Source organism: Saccopteryx leptura, chromosome 3 (assembly GCF_036850995.1).
Source record: "Saccopteryx leptura isolate mSacLep1 chromosome 3, mSacLep1_pri_phased_curated, whole genome shotgun sequence".
Taxonomy (NCBI): domain Eukaryota; kingdom Metazoa; phylum Chordata; class Mammalia; order Chiroptera; family Emballonuridae; genus Saccopteryx; species Saccopteryx leptura.
Window position 1 is genome coordinate 332,980,901 of NC_089505.1, and position 18,291 is coordinate 332,999,191.

Below are 18,291 nucleotides of genomic sequence, written 5' to 3' on the forward strand. Positions count from 1 at the left end.
GGTATTAAGTCTTGGTTTGGTGAATGGGGTTTAGCAAAGTGACTCCATTTTGAGGCTATTGTCTCTTTTTTTAACAGAGCTTAGACCTTATGGATGGGACTAATGTCCTTTTAAAAGAGGCACCACTCAGAATAGGCAACGTTTTTTGTATCCAGCTCTTGTGTAAATACATTCACTATTAGTGATTTTCATATGGTTAGATATCCTTTTGGCCACAACTGTTAATGCATTTGAACACAAGAACATCTTGAATATATAATTATCATATACCTGATATGTTCAACTGTCAAAATGGTACCATCCCCTTATACTACATATACTGTCAATGCTGCATGACCACTTATCAAGAACAAGTTGCTGAGAGTCTCATAAATGCCAAGAGCCTTGGTATATGTCTTTAAGTGCATGGAAAAATCCATTTCTTCAACAGATGCATCTACTTATTCAATTTTATCAATCTTTACCCAAGCTAAATAGGAAGGGAGCTACCATGCTGCTTTTTAGGTGGGATGCCTCAACATATAGCAATTACTGTGAGACCCAGTGAATGAATACATTTTCCCCTTCTATTAGAATTCCAATTTATTTGATATACACTAATTTTTGGAAGAGAATAAGGGGTGTGGTCTTGCTTGAAGGCTGAAGGGCAGATTAGGTCTCTTTTTGGGGTAGAGGTGATATTTTGTCGTTCTTTGTATTTCTCTTACATCACTTTTTTTTTTTTTAAATCTCCTTTTGGAAGTTTCTCCTTATGAAATTCTTCAACTCATAAAGAATATTTCCGGAAAATATGGCCATAGTTCATTTTTCCAAATACCTACCTTGACCCACATTGATTCACAGGTATTAGCTCAATTTCTGTAGAATCAGAAGCATCCAATGTTACAAATTCCAGCGCCCTGACCTTTTTCTTCTTTCGTCTTTGCTCCCTCTTCCATTTCTCTATATTATCCTTTTGGTTGACAATGCCTTAAATTTGCCCATGGGGAGCTTGATAACTGGATGTCTCCAATTTTGAGTTGTATTTCTCCAGTTCTCTAAAATTCTTTCTTTGAGCTATATTATGATGGAACGTTACTAAGACATTGTAATTCTCACTTAGAGTATGACTGTATTTTATCCTAATATTAAGTTCAAAAATTACCATATGCTAGTGTTTATATATTTACATCTAAGTATCTTAAAGGGTCACAACTTTTATACAGTATATATTGAGTTTTAGAACAAAATTTATTCAAGAACTATTTATTGTGTCTTATGTACCAGGAATGAGAAAACTATGGTCAACAAGACAGAAAGGTCCCTGGCCCCCTGGAGTGGGCATTCTAGAAGTAGAATGGCTTCATAATCCACTTATTCCATAAATCAGAGAGAGCATAGTGTTAGAAACTGGAAGGGCATAGGCGTTTTCCATGTTCTGTAGCATATTTTAGACATGGAATTGAAAAAACAAAACAAAACACAGGATCTCAGATCAATTACTTTTATTTGGGAAATACATGCTCATTATTTTCTTTAAACCAGAAATTACTTTATCCTTCTTTTCTTTGAAGTTCTCTTTAATCTGTTATTATTCAGGGTCTCCATCCAAATTTTCACCAAAATACTGGATTTGTAGTTTTCAAATGTTGACACCTCTATGCTGAAATGAAGCCTATAAAATGCCTTAGGGGCTTAAATCTGTGGTTGGCAGAAATGGTATTTAAGCTCTTAATGAAATTATGAGCTTTGAAAGTGCTGCATTTTGAGTGTATAGGTGGCTTCTTCCACGTCTCTTTTTTTGGGAGGTGGGGGCTGGCGTGGGAAATACTATTTAATCCAAGTGTTCTTTTGTTTTGTTTTGATTTTTTTTTTACCTGTAGTGTGTTCTCTTAAAAAAATTTTTTGTGTGTGAATTAGAGATTTATGAACACTTTTAAAGGCACTGCTTAAAGGCATCTGTAAACTTTGTGTATATACACTGTATGTGTTTTTCCAACTCTCAAAGCAGTATTTTCTTACTGGGGTAATTCTTGCGGGCAGAAAAGCTAAATATGTCTACCGTTGTTTCACCGATCTTTCTCAAAAAAAATAAAAAATAAAAAATTAAGAAAGTGAAGATAAAATAGAAAAGAAAAGAGCATGGAGGAAAGAGCAGGGAGAGGGGAGAGGAAAGACGGGTTGAAAAGGGGGAAATGGAATGAGAAAATTTAGGAGCCCTAGAGTACTGGATGCGGATGAGACGACCCAGAGAGCCACAGCACCGAGCCGCCCGTGCCCACTGGTCCCCGGGGCTGCCAATCGGGTGGTAATCCCGCAGGAATTTCTCCTGGGTTTAGCTGGGAGTCATATTGCCGCCTCCTTTTTCCCCAGACACCCGGAGGAGCCGGTAGCAGCAGGCTCCGGAGGGAGGGAGGGAATGAGGGAGGGAATGAGTGAACAAGGAAGGGAGGGGGGGAGGAATGGAGTGAAGGGGGGGGGGAGGGAGAAAGGGAGGGAGGAGAGCAGGGAGGGAGGAAGGGAGGGAACGGGAGGAGAGGAGGAGAGGAGGAGTGGAGGAGGACCCCGGGAGGGAGGTGGCAGCGCAGATGGAGGAGGGGCGCCGTCGCTGAGCCACTAGACGCGCTCTGCCGCGCTTCTCACCATATACTCCCGGAGCTCCAGCCGCGCGGAGCGCGCCCCCACTACTCTGCCCCCAAACTTCAGCTGCAGCTACATTCCAAGCCACCTAATTTATTCCTCAAGAAAAGAAGCTGAGCCACGGGGAAGGAGTCCGCGGAGGAGTAAAATAACAGCAGATCAAGAAAAGCCTCATAGAGCAGCTCCCCCTGAGCAAAAACTCGGCGTCAGGAGTACAGAAACCAACAAGTGAGAAGGCGCTGCGTTCCCGGGGCGCAGCAGAAGACGGGGAGCAGGCGCAGGAGGACGCAGCGAGCGACCGCGAGCCCCGAACCGGAGCTCCCAAGCCCCTCTCACTGTCGCTGCGGCTGCTCTGTGCCGGATCTCTCTGCGCGGGCTGCTCTCGGTGCTGGGCAAGAGGCTTCATTTTGCTTCCTTGCAAGCGGCAGTTCCCAGCCGGTCCTCGGGGAATATGCAGCGTGCTTGGATCCTGCTCACCTTGAGCTTGGTGGCCTGCGTGTCGGCGGAGTCGGTGAGTGGGCCAGGCGTGGGTCGCGCTCGCCATTTAGGGGTACTCGAGGTGGAGTGGTGTCCGCAGCGCCCGTGGGAATTAGGGACGCCACCTGGGGGTTCTCACCTCTCGACCTCCGGGGAGCTGCTGGAAAAAGGAGCTCGCTCCTCCACCCTTCTCCACCTTGCCTTCCATCAGAAAAGCGGCGCTCTCTGGAGTTGCCCCGAGGTCCCCCGGGATGAGGGCGCGAGAATCGCAGTTTTGTCAAAACCGCAGAGTACCCTGAAGTCATTACCAACTTCTTCGCCCTTGGAGGGTCTTGCTGCGTTGCCTGGGGAGGACTGAAGGGGAAAGGTGGCTGGAGACGGGTACCCAGATAGGGTTTGCAAGGAACAGGTCCCCCTGCGCGTTACCCGAGACCCAGGGGCGACCAGGAAACTTTGAGGTCCCTTCCTCTGCAGATCATCTCCCCACACCAGCTTTCCTACTTGATTGAATGCAAGTTCTGGGAAGAGGTGGCCCTGATTTAAGAAAGCCGCAAGTGTTGGGAGAGGAAAGTTTGCAAAAGTTCTTTTGTTTGATGTTCTCTGTGGTTGGGGCGAGGGAGCAGACACGACACTACGTGGAAATGCTACCCGCGGAGGCGTAGTCCGCGTTCCCGCTGGGGGTGCGCCAAACCGCCGGAAAATGCTGATGCTCAGGCCACTGAAATTCCCTCCTTGAAAGACCGAGGGCGGCCCGCGGGACCTTGGGGGCAGGAGGACATTTTAATGATTGCACTGGAGAGCGTCATGCAGGTCGAAGCGGGGTGCCTGTGACACCGCTGGGTCGCCTGGTAGCACGGGGACCGAGGCTTCCTGCCCGCCACGCTCTCAGTCGCGGGCCCTGGCTGGGGTGCGCCCAAGGCCTGGGGTAGTCCTTTCTCCTGCGGCGTCAGGCTGCAGACACTTTGGTTTCTGGGAGCGGAAACTTGGTTTCTCCTTTGGGTGGGTTTCGGTGGCTGGAACTGTTTTCCTACGTCGCCCAAAGAGCGCCCTCTAATGGGAACTGTCTCCTGATCTTCCCCTGGTCAGTGGCGGCCCCTACCTGGGCGCCCTGAGTTTTGTCTGGCTAGGTGGAAACCCAAGCATCCCGATGACATCTGCAGCTATATTGCTGTCCGGAGTCTCGATTAGGGTGTGGAGCTGTTTCTGTTCCTTCTAGTTCCCCATATTTCCTCATTTTGCTAACTAATACCGTGTCTATTTCTAATGAACTGAAGTCATCTTCCAAAACAAATAATATCTTTAGGGTGGTGGTGTGAGCTTTTCGCGTACCCTCGGGAATGTAACTTCCCCCTTCTTCCTTTTTCATGTTGAGGCAATTTAGGATCGGGAAAGCTCTTTGGCACTGATCAGCAGTTGGACATTTTTCGTCAATGTGGGAACCTCTTCTTGGACTAGCAGATCTCCAAAAGTTACTGGAGATTGGAGAGCAGGTAGAATTGTACACTGTTGGGTGCACAGGCTGTAAAATAGAACTCCAAGCCTTATGGATATTATTTCTCTTTAGCAGATGTTCTTTAATCCGTTCAGATTGATAATCTCCTAGCCAGTTTCGAATTCTGTGGGTGGATGTGTTGTACAAAAGAAGGGATTCTCTTTCAGAAAAACATTAGTGCGCATCCTCCCTAAAAAGCTGTACGTGGTTAAGGACTTACTTTTTTGCTGAGACTTGTTCAGGACTTGCTAAGAAATATTATTTGGGGATCCTAGAAAAAGAATGTCTCTATCTTCTGCCTCTCTGGGTTTTTGCATAAATCAGGCAGTAGTGCTCCGCAAGGAAGCTTTCTGGTTGAACTATATATATACCTTGTTCTTCCCAGTGGCACCTCTCTCCCAAACTCATTTTTAGGATTCTAGTATCTCTGATTTCCAGCCAGAATTGGATGCTTTCTAAGTGAGCTGCTTCACTGTGGTAGATACTGTTTTTGGTAATTGGAATATCATCCAAAAGAATGATTAGATATTTTTAAAATGTCAACTTGGAGATTCTAACAGAGTAACAGAGTCCTTGTTAGGCAATGAGTCACTCTTTTTCAAGGGAAGCTGTTTCAAAGCCCAGGATGGCTAATAGTCCATTTACATTGTTTTTCAGTCTGTATTTGTTTCATGTACAGCAACCTAATTGTATACAAAGTTGAAAGATTTAATTTTTAGTTCTTTAGCCATTATAGCACATTATTTCCAATACTTCTTTGCATTTCAACTTGAAAACTGCTACTGTTTCCTGGGAGTTAGAATTAGTCTTCTGAGCTTAAATCTTCTCTTTAAAAGGAAGAAAGGAAAAATATTCTGTTAGTGAATTCTTTAGTTTAAGCTAAGCTCAAGGGTAAAAAAAAAAAATCTCAGGAACCAAGGTTCAAAGCCATCTGTGAGAAGAAACTGCTGGCTCTTTAAACGCTGGGAACTGCAGGGACAGCCTGTGCGTGGTGATGCATTCATACTTTCCACTGGCAGGTTAGGACTTTCACTGTGGGAGCCATGCAAGGGGAAAGACTGACTGAGTGTGGTGGTAGTGATATGCTGCCATTTCCCTGTTTTTTTACATGACTGTTATAAATGCATAATTTGAGCTGGAAATATGTTTTTCAAGAGGAAGCGTTCTGAACTAGTGGATTTATACCCATGCTTAGATGTGTGTAAATGAAAAGAAACTGTCAAGTCATGTGGACCTGTGCATTACCTCTCAGTGTTTTATGAAAGGCAGGGTTTGGAAAACTTTCATTAGAAGGCAAAATAAAATTAGAACCATATAACTTTTTGCAATTCTTTAAAAATATATATGTTGGCTGTTTGAGTAATGAAACAAATTACTTTTAGTAGGGAATTTTATAGAAACGAGAGCTCTTTCAATGTTAGTTGGATATAGTAGGTAGATACCATTTAAGAGGGATAGCTCTTATAAGATCAGACTTGCAGAAGATGGGTGCTCTAGAAGGAATTTGAGTATGCTTTTTAACCCTTAATTCTGGAACCTGGTCCATCTAGTTTTGATGGTGCTCACCTTTTGAAAGATTGTGTAACATGATTACTCAAATGGTGCCTTGAGTAATCATTAATTTGGAAAGGATTTCAAAAGTTCATCTAGTTGTTTTTTTTTTTTCCCCCAAATGAGATTAGTTTTCAAGTCTCCAGAATCCCTTAGAGACCTTTCTTTACAGCTGTAGGTGGCCTGGTGTCTCTCCTCAGGTTGTCAAGGTCCCTGAGGCTCACCCAGCCACATAGAGCTTGGCCACCTTTGTCATTAAGGTTTATAAGGAGTCTGGTCAAGCCATTGTACTATTGGCATGTCAGCCAGAAGTGATTCAATGGGTCATGTGAGGAATGTTGTCTTAGTTTAGATGCTCATGAGATTGATCCTCCTCCATTTCCTAAAATCAGACTAAAAAGTGTTGCCCGTCATTTTCTTCTTCCCAAAACAGAAGACTTGCCCTTGCTACTGTCGACAGTACATTACAGTATCACAAAATCACCTAATTTTTTCATGGACCAGTAGCCAAAATAAAGTTGTAAAGAAAAGCAAGAAGTAGTAAAGAAGAGCCTTTGCTGAAAACAAGCTACTCTTATTTGACTTTTTAGTCACATTTGCCCATATGATCTCTTAATTATAGTCTTTTGTATTTGAATCTTGAAGATGTCCTTGACTCATTTATCTTTGTTTACTTACACATCCAGTTGGCTTCTGAATACATCTATGTATTGTTCATTCCACAAATATTTATCCAGCCCCTAATAAGTGCTCAGGATAAAACAGTGAGCAAACCAAGCGAACCCCTCTGTCTTTTGGGAACTCTCATTCTAAAGATCCAGTTTTCCCCATTCAGTTTTTCTCTCTCTTGGAGCCTTGCCAGCTCATGCTTCCATGTCAACAGCCTTGTAGTTGCCCTTGCTGCCCAGATGCTCATCTCCTGTTTGATTTACCCTTATCACTTTGACCGTATTGCCTATGTTCTTGTTATTACGGTGTAAGTCTAAATAGCTCTGCCAGATTTATAAGATGCTCCATAATGTTACTCTTTCCAGCTGTACCCCTTTGATCACTCTTGGTCATGTTTCTGTGCCTTGGCCTAATGGTCTTACTGTTGTGCATGATCCTGGGACACCACCTCTTAACACTGCTTCTCTTTTTAAATTCTGTTGGTTCAAATCCAAGCTCCAAATAGCTTTTCATGAATGGTCCAGCCCTTGTTTTTATCTTTCTGGACATAGTCAGGCAGACTGATGATTGAATCACTGAAACAATGTAAAAATATCAATTTCAGAGCTTCCTCTCAGATCTACACAATTAGAAACCTGAAAGGGGGTGGAGTGGTCTGTATTTTTATGAAGGATCTCACATGATTCTAATGAACCAGCCACATGTGGGGACCACTGGTCTGGGTAACACTCCCCCCCCCAAAAAAAAAAATTAGAAGCGAGGAGGCGGTCAGACTCCTGCATGCGCCCGATTGGGATACACTCGGCGTGCCCACCAGGGAGTGATGCTCTGCCCATCTGGGATGTTGCTCTGTTGTGGCCAGAGCCATTCTAGCACCTGAGGTGGAGGCCATGGAGCTGTCCTCAGCCCCCCGGGGCCAACTTTGCTTCAATGGAGCCTTGGCTGCAGGAGGGGAAGAGAGAGATAGAGAGGAAGGAGAGGGGGAAGGGTGGAGAAGCAAATGGGTGCTTCTCCTGTGTGCCCTGACCAAGAATCGAACCTGGGACTTCCACACGGGCCAACACTCTACTGATGAGCCAACCGGCCAGGGCCTGGGTTACATATTTTGATGCTGATTCCATGCTATTTTGGTTTAGTCCCAGGGCTCCCAGCATTTAAGTAGCTCTGTGACGCAGGGGATTAAGGTAGAGTTCAAAGAGGTTGAGTATGGGAGGTGAACAAGTCTGGGTTCAGATGCTGGTACTTTGCCACTTACTTAGTTTTGCCACTAAATTCTGAGTCACTTAAAAAAAAAACACTACACACATATGTGTGTAAATTGGACCCAAGAATGCCTTTTTAACATGACTGCTGTGAGGATAAGATGAAGAAGCATAGAAATTGTTCAAGGCACAGAGGTACTCTTTTTTTTTTTCTCTTCATTTTCTTTTTCGGCCTCTTTTTTTCTTGACTATGAAACCAGTGAGTTGCATAAGGTATTCTTTTTCTTTATATTTTTTTGGTTAGAGTATATTTTAGGAGATAGTTTGGCTGACTCCTGCATGCACCCTGACCAGTATCCACCTGGCAATTCCATCTGGGGCTGATGCTCTAGTACCAAGCTATTTTTAGCACCTGAGGCTGACATGCTTGGACTAACTGCCAAGCCTAAATGCCTAGGGCCATACTTGAACCAATGGAGCCACTGGTTGTGGGAGGGGAAGAGGGAGAGAAAGAATAGAGGGTGTGTGTGGGGGGAGGCAGATGGTCTCTTCTCCTGTGTGCCCTGACCAGGAATATAATATGACCAGGGATGTCCTTACGCTGGACTGGAACTCTATCCACTGAGCCACCTAACAGGGCCTACATAAAATGTTTTTAAGGCCTCTTAGATCTGTGACATTCTGGAGAGGTTGCTGTCACCTGAGGGTAGGGCCTTTGTTTCCACACCTTTGACACCTGCAGTGAATATCTGTTGATAGTGCTGTTTAAGTGCAGGTGCCTGTGGCCAGGGCAGTCCGGGTTGGTTGATTTTGCTGGTGCTTGTTTCCCCCTGGCTGCTTTGGGCAGTGTGGCCTGGGATCAACTAAATACAGCACCTAGTGGTGGATCTGGGCTAGTTTGACAGTTTTGACTCCCTACACCTCTGCTTCATCAACATTGTAGTGTTGGTATGAAGAATAAACAAGCCATTGATGTGAAGTTTCGCATATTGTCAGTGGACATTCATACTTCCTCTTCTTTCCTTTGGCTGGCTTGAGATTCTAGCAAGTAGGAAAGAGAGAGAGTTACATGTGTGTTGCAATGAGGAGTGCCCCTGGTCATTTAGAATGAGGTGGCAGGGGTGGTGAGTGAGTGTTGGGAAGCTGGGGGCCTTGAAAGGGAGTATTTCTTTAAGGATAGATATGCATGAAATTTCTCCTTTTAGTAATTTGAGCTTTGGATCTTACTGTTAAAAATCTTCATTGAGTTTTGACAAGTCTGTTTCTAGGGCAGCATTAGCTTTAGCAACAAGTCTAGAGGGGTGACTGCCTGTGAATAAGAAAGAATACTGCTGAAATAGAATTGTGAATGTCTGATTTTCTCAGCTATCTCAAAGAATTGGTAGGACTGAGAGAAGGGGAGAAGCCCTGAAATCTTTGGAGATTTCTCATTTAAATTTCGTATCAAATGAGGGAGGCCCACTGGTATGCATGCAGTCAGTGATGTAAGAGTCCGTTCATGGTCTTGGATTCCAAGCTATAGAAAAATGCCGCTAAAGACAAGATGTGTTTTCACATTTCTCTCCTCTGCTTTTAAATATGCTTTGTAAAAAATGTCAAAAAGATGCAGTAAATATGCCCTTTACAAAGTACTTTGCTATTTCTTTTTTTTCTTATGGTGATACAGGTATATTAAATACTGAGAGCACTGATATTTAAGGATTATGGGATTATAGAATTTAGTCTTATGATAAGAATGACATATGGGACAAGATCTCCAATTATTAAAGCAAAGTTAGTTTTTCAAGCTTTTACCCCCAAATGAGTAAAAGTTGAATATGTATTTGTGTGATTTATTATGAAATATAAAACTGTAAAAAGTATAAAATATTTAGGGAAAAAGTAATTTATACACATTTAATTAACTATCTTATTCCATCTGAGACCTTAGCTTCCCCATCTATAGAATGATGGAATGAACTGGAGGAACTTGCTGTCTTTAATATTTATTTTTTCTGTATGTTTCAGGGTATGATTAGGGAAAAGTTATGATTAACCTCCTCAATAGGTAATTATTAAATTTCTGTCAAATACTTACTATTTTATTATTGAAGCAAGAAATTTATTCGCATTACAGAAAAGTTAAGTCATTTCTCATAGCTAATCAATTAGTTATCTTGAACTAAGTATTTGTTGTGTACTAGGATTATATATTTTGCTCCAAATGTTTATGATCTTGTGTCTAACATTTTCCAATATATTTTCTGGTCTAAGCCAATGTAGCATTAAGATTAACTGATGTGGTAGAATTCGCTTTCATTGTAGATAGAAGACAACAGACTTGTAATCTAGAGCAGTGGTCCCCAACCCCTGGACGGGTACCGGTCCGTGGGCCATTTGGTACCGGTCCGCAGAGAAAGAATAAATAACTTACATTATTTCCGTTTTATTTATATTTAAGTCTGAACGATGTTTTATTTTTAAAAAATGACCAGATTCCCTCTGTTACATCCGTCTAAGACTCACTCTTGATGCTTGTCTTATAAGTTCGACAATTATATTTAAAAATACCACAGTTTTTACACCGGTCGCATAATTTTATTTTGTGCATCTATCCTTCCCACCCTAAAGGCTGGTCCGTGAAAATATTTTCTGACATTAAACCGGTCTGTGGCCCAAAAAAGGTTGGGGACCACTGGCCTAGAGGGCTTTTAAGGCATCAGTTATAGAGGGGTTTCAGGCTTCTCATTTGGTTTCTGGCCTAGACCTCCATTTACAGAGCAGGACCTTGAACTGGTGCCTTACCTTTCTCTCCTCTGTAGTCCTGGAGCTGAGTGTAAGTGCTGTGGAGTCAACAAGCAATGTGTTTATTGAAGCTTTACTTATAATAGTTAAAAAATGAAAGCAACCTGAATATACAATAATGAAGGAATGGTTAAATAAAAGATTGTAATTTATACATTAAATATGATACCACCATTAAAAATGTATTTGAAGAATGCTTATAATTTGGAAACTATTTGCAAGAGACAAAAAGTTGGACATAAAACTATATAACAAAACTGGTTATGGAAATAAATTGAATATATACATGTGGATATACATATATAGTATACACAAATTTGTATATATGATAAAATTGTACAGAAGTAAATATATTCACGCACACACAAACAAATATGTATAATTAAAACTGGGGAAATTTGAATAAGATTTGTAGACTGTATTAATGCCAATATTCTTGTTGTGATATATTTATAATAGTTTTATAACAAGTTACCATTGTCAGAAACTGAATAAAGACACATGAAATCTCCCTGCATTATTACAACTTTATGTGAACCTACCAATATCTTAACAAAAATTTCAATAAACAAAATGGCACCAGACCTTGACAGTTTTACAAATAAGTTCTGCTGATTATTCAGAACAGTTAATAATTGTTCCAGATGTAGAGAATGACAGAAGGCTCTTCTATTTCATTTTATGAGGTTAGCATTAATTACTCTATGTCAAAACCAGACAAGGAGAGCACAAGAAAACAAGTCTGCTGGCCAGTTTCACTTGTGACCGTAGATGCCAACATTTTAAAGAGAATATCATGAAACTGAATACTGCAGTGTATTAAGAGAATAATGATGAGTCCAAGTATGTTTTTTTCAAGGAATGGTTCAACATTAAAAAAGCAAAGCAATGCAGTTATTCAGTTTAAGGGAGACAACAATATGATCATCTCAACAGACACAGAAAAGCATCTGGTAAAAGTTCATAAAGATGTTAATATAACGGTCTCTAATTTATGGTTAATTGAAGATTTACTATATCAGGGTTAGTACATCTGTGCTGATGGCTTAATTCATTTGACATGTTTAGGAACCAGAAGGACACTGTTTACTGAGTTGTTAAACAACAGTCTCTAGTTACATGGGTGACAGGTGTGTGGCAGTACAATAAAGTATGGATCATAACATATATAGATAGATTTTAGTTCACATGAAGTTGTAGTCCTAGTATTGCCAAGGTTCGGTTGTGTGCTCTCTCAAATTAAGATAATGCAAGAGTATCCTGGTCGGTTGGCTCAGTTGATAGAGTGTCTGCCCAGAGTGTAGATGTCCCGGGTTTGATCCTTGGTCAGGGCACACAGGAGAAGCGACCATCTGCTTCTCTTCCCCTCTCTCTCCCCCTTCTCTTCCACTTCCCCTCCCACTGCCAGTGGCTCAATTAGTTCTAGTGTTGACCCAGGCACCGAGGATAGCTTCATTGGTCCAAGCATCAGCCAGAGGCAGGGATTGCCAGGTGGATCCCAATCAATGTGCAGGCAGGAATCTCATTATCTCCCCTCCTCTCATTAAAAAAAAAAAAAAAAAAAAAAAAAAAAAAAAAAAGATAATGCAGAAGATTATCTTGAAGGTTTGGGAATCAGGTGTATTGGGGTTCTGTTTTTGGTATTATCACCTAAAAGCTGTGAGACTCTGGGGAAGTTTCTTATAATCTCTGAGTTTATATTTTTAGTGTTAAACTGTGGATTATAAAATTTGATTTCTGGTTATGTTGAAGATTAGCCTCAGTAATGATTGAAAACTTCTAACACAAAACCTGACTCCTAGTAGGTTTCTAAAAACACATTTATTTCTCTTTCTTTCTAGCTTTAAGTTTTGTGATTCTAGAATATGCATAAATTTATATATGCATAAATGTGCATTTATATATGCATAAATATGTATGCATATGTTTCTTGTTTCTCACTTGCATTCTGACCCTTGACATTAAAAGATATAAATTTTACAAATTTATGATCAATTTATTTATTTATTTATTTATTTATTTATTTATTTATTATTTTTTAACCTTTTTAAAAAAATGACTTCAGAGAAAGGAAGGGGGAGACACACAGAAACATTGATCTGTTCCTGTCTATTCACTGACCAAGAATTGAACCCACAACCTCTATGTTTCAGGACAGTGCGCTAACCAACTGAGCTATCTGGCCAAGGCCGCCCGATTTATTTTTTACCAGGCAAAGTGTGATGCTGAATTATATAATACTTTTTCTTTCCCCATCATCCATATTCCAACTTCAGAAAAACAATGCAGTTACTCATAGTTTTAGAGAGCTAAATTATACTCAGCTAGAGCTCAAAATTGACTTGTATACAAGTTGGAATTTAGTTAGGACTTGAAGATATAATGAAATACTTGAGATTATAATTGAAATATTCTTAAAGAATCTCAAATTGGAATCTTACATTGAAACACTGATTTATCTGTTTAATTTACTAATGAATTAAAATCTTAACTTTATTGTGTTCCACTTCTGAACTCATTTAGATAAGAGTGCTGTTTTATTTAATAATATCACTTAATTAGATTTTTGTCTTGAGTAATTAGTAAATGAAGTTTTATGTTTGCTAAGTCAGCCTGTTAATAGTGAACTATGTTAACTACACATTTAGGAAGGGCAAAACTCTGCTCGTATGTTAAAAAGAATTTATGAAATGCTACTTACTTTCAAGCAACTATTTACCTTTTGATTAGGGTAACTGAAGATGGGTCGGGCTCATAGCTAATATATGCATTATATACACTATGCATGCTTGTTTCTGTCTGATTAGATATATGTAGCAATCAAAACTGCCAAAGAACTACAATTGAGAAGGATAAGAACCCCTCGTAGAAGAGAACTCACTGCTTTGCCAGAAAAACCAAAAACCCTGAAGCAGCAAAGTGTATTGGAAAAAAATAAGAATCCTATTGATGACTTGAAAACACTTGATTTTCACTTTTTTTTCTTTTTTCCTTTACTTGTCTAAGGAAAGACTTTTGAGTGTTGAGATGCACAAAAGATACAATGAGCAAGAAATTTTTAATACCTGAATAATCTGTTGATGTTTATATCAGGGGGAAATGAAACCTTACATTTCACCAGTATAATTCTCCATAGGCTCTTGAAGGTGCTAGTGGGGCTTATATTATGTGTCAAGATCAAATACTCTTAGCTGATGAGTGAAAGAGGTATAAAGGTGGGGATGATTCTCATTATATTCTTTCAGATTCTTGTTTTTCAATATATAACAATGGATTAGAGAGATGGAATTAATTGACTTTTAAAAGGAAACATATCTTGCCTGACCTGTGGTGGCGCAGTGGATAAAGCATCGACCTGGAAATGCTAAGGTCACCGGTTCAAAACCCTGGGCTTGCCTGGTCAAGGCACATATGGAAGTTGATACTTCCAGCTCTTCCCCCCTTCTCTCTCTCTGTCTCTCTCTTCTCTCTCTCTCTCTCTCTCCTCTCTAAAAATGAATAAATAAAAAATAAAATAAAAAAAATAAATAAAAAAAAATAAAAGGAAACATATCTAAAGGTGTTTAATCGATTTGTCCAAGAGTACATACATACTTAGTGGTAGAGTTATAAGTTGGACTATTTGATTCATTGTTATATTTTTCTTACCATGTAACAGTTCTTTCTGGCTCCTCCTTTTCCATCCCCCACATTAATGATTAGCACTGAACAAACTTACTTTGGGCACATGTTTGATGAATAAATGAAATACCAAATGGAGCATAAACTCTATGTTATACACTCTGTATCAATGAAGTTAATGTGTTTTGGGCAAAATGAATAACTGAAGGTGATTAGATAATTTCTCAATTTCCAGCGAGAATTGTGCTTCAGCTAACTACTTTGTCTGCAAACCTTTGGCTAATTAGGGGAGGAGTGCCGAGAGCACTGGGAGTTGGAAGACCCTGAGCGGTCAGGTTGAAGTGAAGTTGCTTTGTAAATCTTAGGAAGATTCTGGAGACTTGAGGGCAGAAAAGGAGATAAAAGCGTCCTGGAGATAAGAATCAAAACTAAAAGCAAAATCTCATGAATTAAATGTGGAGTTAATGAGAAAAATTGCTGTTGTAGGATAAAGGAAGAAGAGCATTTCTTGGATTTATGTACTTAAAATATGACGGTGTGTAATGCTGGAGGCTGAAGCCTTGCAGGTTCAGATTGGATTTGTGCGGACAGTAGGGGGACTGTAGAGCCAGAAAGCCATGGGCCATTCCGGTTTAATATTCTCACAAGGCGGAGAAGCAAACAGGCAGGGGAAACTGCTTCTCATGGCAGCAGGCAAACAGCAGAATGGCCCCTCGCAGAGGTGGACAAGTGATCTGCAATCCGTCCTGAGGGCGGGCACCGGTAGCCTCACACAGGCTGTATGAACGTGTCTCTGCCACGTGCTCAGGCACTCATCAGGCAAAGTGCAAGCGAGCAAGCCTAACACAGCTGTTTCCCCACGTTCTAACCCCTTTAGGGTTGCTCGCCTCACAGTCTATGCGACAGGTACATTCTGCCATGGTCCCTATGTGAGGAGTGAGGTACATTACACAAAGAGAAACAGTACAGCGACAGCAACCAAATTACAAAGGCACAAGCTAGACCAAAAATGACAAGAATTACCAAGGTGCCCTTCATAATGTCTCCCTAAGCACTCTACCCAGGGAGTTAACTGGAGGTCCACTTCTAGCCCCCTACCCCACAGTGCCAACAAGGCCACCCATCGTAGGTGGGGGGCCTATACCATCCAGGGCCATGTCCATTGAAGCCGTTGGCCCTTAAGGAAGGCTATTGGGGCACGTAGGAGCACGTTGTCCTGCCGTCCAAAGCCCAGCTTGAGTGAAGTGTCCCGGCTTGAGTATCTGCACCTGGATGGGAGTGGCTGCCCAGTGCAGTAGGTCCTCCACCAGAGCTGCTGCCCAGTCCGTGCAGGTCTCTCATTCAGAATCCAGAGTACTGTAAACAAGCAGCTTGTCCAAACGGTAAGGGAGCTGGTGCCCCCTGTTGTTGCAGTCCCAGCTTAGCCCATTGCTTCACCATAGAACCAGTGAAATGAGTACTGTTGTCACTTTCAAGAACCAGAGGCCAGCTGTAGGCAGCACTCAGGAGGTCCAGAGCCTGTATGACTTCCCTCTGGTCTGGGTTACAGGCAGGGTAAGCAGCAGGCAGACTGGTGGCAGTATCTACACAGGTGACTCCTTACTGGTACCTGTCCGACTTTGTTAAGTGTCCAATGATGTCTATCTGCCACCCTGTCAGTGGAACAGGACCTCTCTGGATCTGTCCAGGTGACACCAGTGGTCTCTGAGGGTGCTCCTTGGAACACACTGCACATTGATTACAAGCTGCAAGTTCCTCTGCATAGGACACAGGCAAGTTCCATGCCTTAACCGAGGCCCACATAGTTTTCTGCCCCACATGGAGCAGATGCTGGTGAAGCCACTGCACCACGTCACCTGTGGCACAGTTTCCAACCATCGCACCCTTGCCAAGGTGTGTGCCTCATCATTCTCAGGATGGGCTAGAGGGGCATGCTTGCGACATGATAGACTGTCACCTGCTTCTGGTGTCCCTTTTCTCATAAATCATGCCACATAGCCTGACCCCATAGTGGGCGGTGTGTTACCATTCACTGATTAACATGCCACGTAGCTATCCAAAGGGTCAGTCCATGATAGCCCAGCTGTTGGTGCAAATCACTAGAGATGAAGGTTCATTACAGGCAACTAGCCATACGACTCTTAATTCTTCCCATTGGCTGCTTTGGCCTTTACCTGTGTCCATCCAAATAATCTCAGTGGCCTTATGGAAGGCCATAGTTTTTCATCTGGCGGGTTGGGCCCTGATAGAACCATCAGTATACCAGGCATCCTCGGGGATGGGCACCTGCCCCTCCTGGTAGGGACTGACTTTAGGTTCTGCCTCCTGAACCCCGGCTGCACCTGACTCTAAGGTTTCATAGGTGACTGGACCCAAGACTTCTTACAGTTCTCTTTTCAGTGGGCTGGTGCTAAGAGCACAGTGTTGTTGCAAGTATGAACCCCACTTGCCAGGGTGGAGGTTTGGGCCGTACCACTACGTGGTTTGTTTGCCCAATTTCTCACCCATCCTGCCAGGGGGTATGTTGTCCTGACTATAACTGGAGTTGTGGTCGTAATAATCTCAGTGTCTAGGAGGAAGGCATACACAGCTGCTAACAATTTCTCCACTAATGAGTAATGGACTTTAGCGTCTTTCCACAGTTGGGACCAAAACCCAATAGGTTGCCATAAGCATTCTGTCTCTTGCCACAAGCCCCATCCAGACCCCTCAGAGGTTACATAGGTGTCAAGCTCATAGATCTTGGCAGGGTGAAATGCATTTAATGCCTGTGCCACCTAAACAGCTCTCTTAGCTGCTGCAAGATTGAAGCTATGTGGCTCAAACACCAGCCATTTTCTTGGCAGCTGCGAGCCCCACGCTTCCCCCACGTTTTAGTGGCTGGAACCTCTGTTCTGGCTTAAGCAGCTGCCCAAGCTCTAATAGGACTCTATTAGGCCCTACCACGTAATTTTTCCCTGTGGAGAAAACTGCTGTGTTTGGCTTGCTCGCTTGCACTTTGCCTGAATAGTGTGTGAGCACATGGCAGAGACACGTGTATGTAGCCTATGTAAAGTTACAGGTGCTTGCCCTCAGGGCAGATTGCCTGCCCACCACTGCGAGGGGCCATTTTTGCTGTTTGTTTGCTTGCTGCCATGAGAAGCGGTTTTCTCCTGCCTGTTTTCTCGTCCGCTGTTGTGAACTCTATTAAATGGGAATGACCCACCACTTTCCAGCTCTGCAATTCCTCTACTGTCTGCCAGGCGTCCCCAAACTACAGCCCCACAGGCCACATGTGGCCTGAGGCCATTTATCGGGCCCCCCACCACACTTCCGGAAGGGCACCTCTTTCATTGGTGGTCAGTGAGAGGAGCATTGTATGTGGCGGCCCTCCAACGGTCTGAGGGACAGTGAACTGGCCTCCTGTGTAAAAAGTTTGGAGACCCCTGGCTGCCCAAATACAATGTGAAACTGCCTGGCCTTGGCCACTAGCATTGCACTCCCTGTCTTCCCCTGCCTCAATCAAGTCTACCCACATGTGTGTTCAAGTAACAGACTTGTTTCTCTTGTTAGTTGAGGGGGAGGGAAGCAAGGGCAGCAGCCCGCACAGCCTTATGGTTCCATGCTTTTTCCACCTCTCCCAAATCTGCCACCATCTATGTAAGTGTTGATGGGCTGCCCCACATAGGGGCTCAAAAGAACCACTAGTGACCCAAAAAGGGCTGATGGAGCACTACAAAAAATAATGTCCCTTATCCCTGCCATAAATACTTCCTCATCTGGCCCATGGGACCTCAGGTTGAAAGCAGCATTCCTCATACCCAGTTCCCAGAGGACCTGCTGCAGCTCAGTATATGACTGCCACTGATTCACTGGCCCCAGCAAGTCTCCAGCATT

At 42.6% G+C, this 18,291-nt stretch overlaps 1 protein-coding gene across 1 annotated transcript in view; it reads left to right on the forward strand.

Moving 5' to 3' along the window:
- The first annotated feature begins 2,525 nt into the window (after positions 1-2,525).
- The window catches only part of SDC2 (syndecan 2), a 127,757-nt gene continuing 111,991 nt past the window's right edge, over positions 2,526-18,291 (forward strand). The window contains exon 1 of the mRNA XM_066379180.1: positions 2,526-3,130. Coding sequence (XP_066235277.1) covers positions 3,071-3,130 — 60 coding nt within the window. The 5' untranslated portion in view covers positions 2,526-3,070. The remainder of the gene's footprint in view (positions 3,131-18,291) is intronic.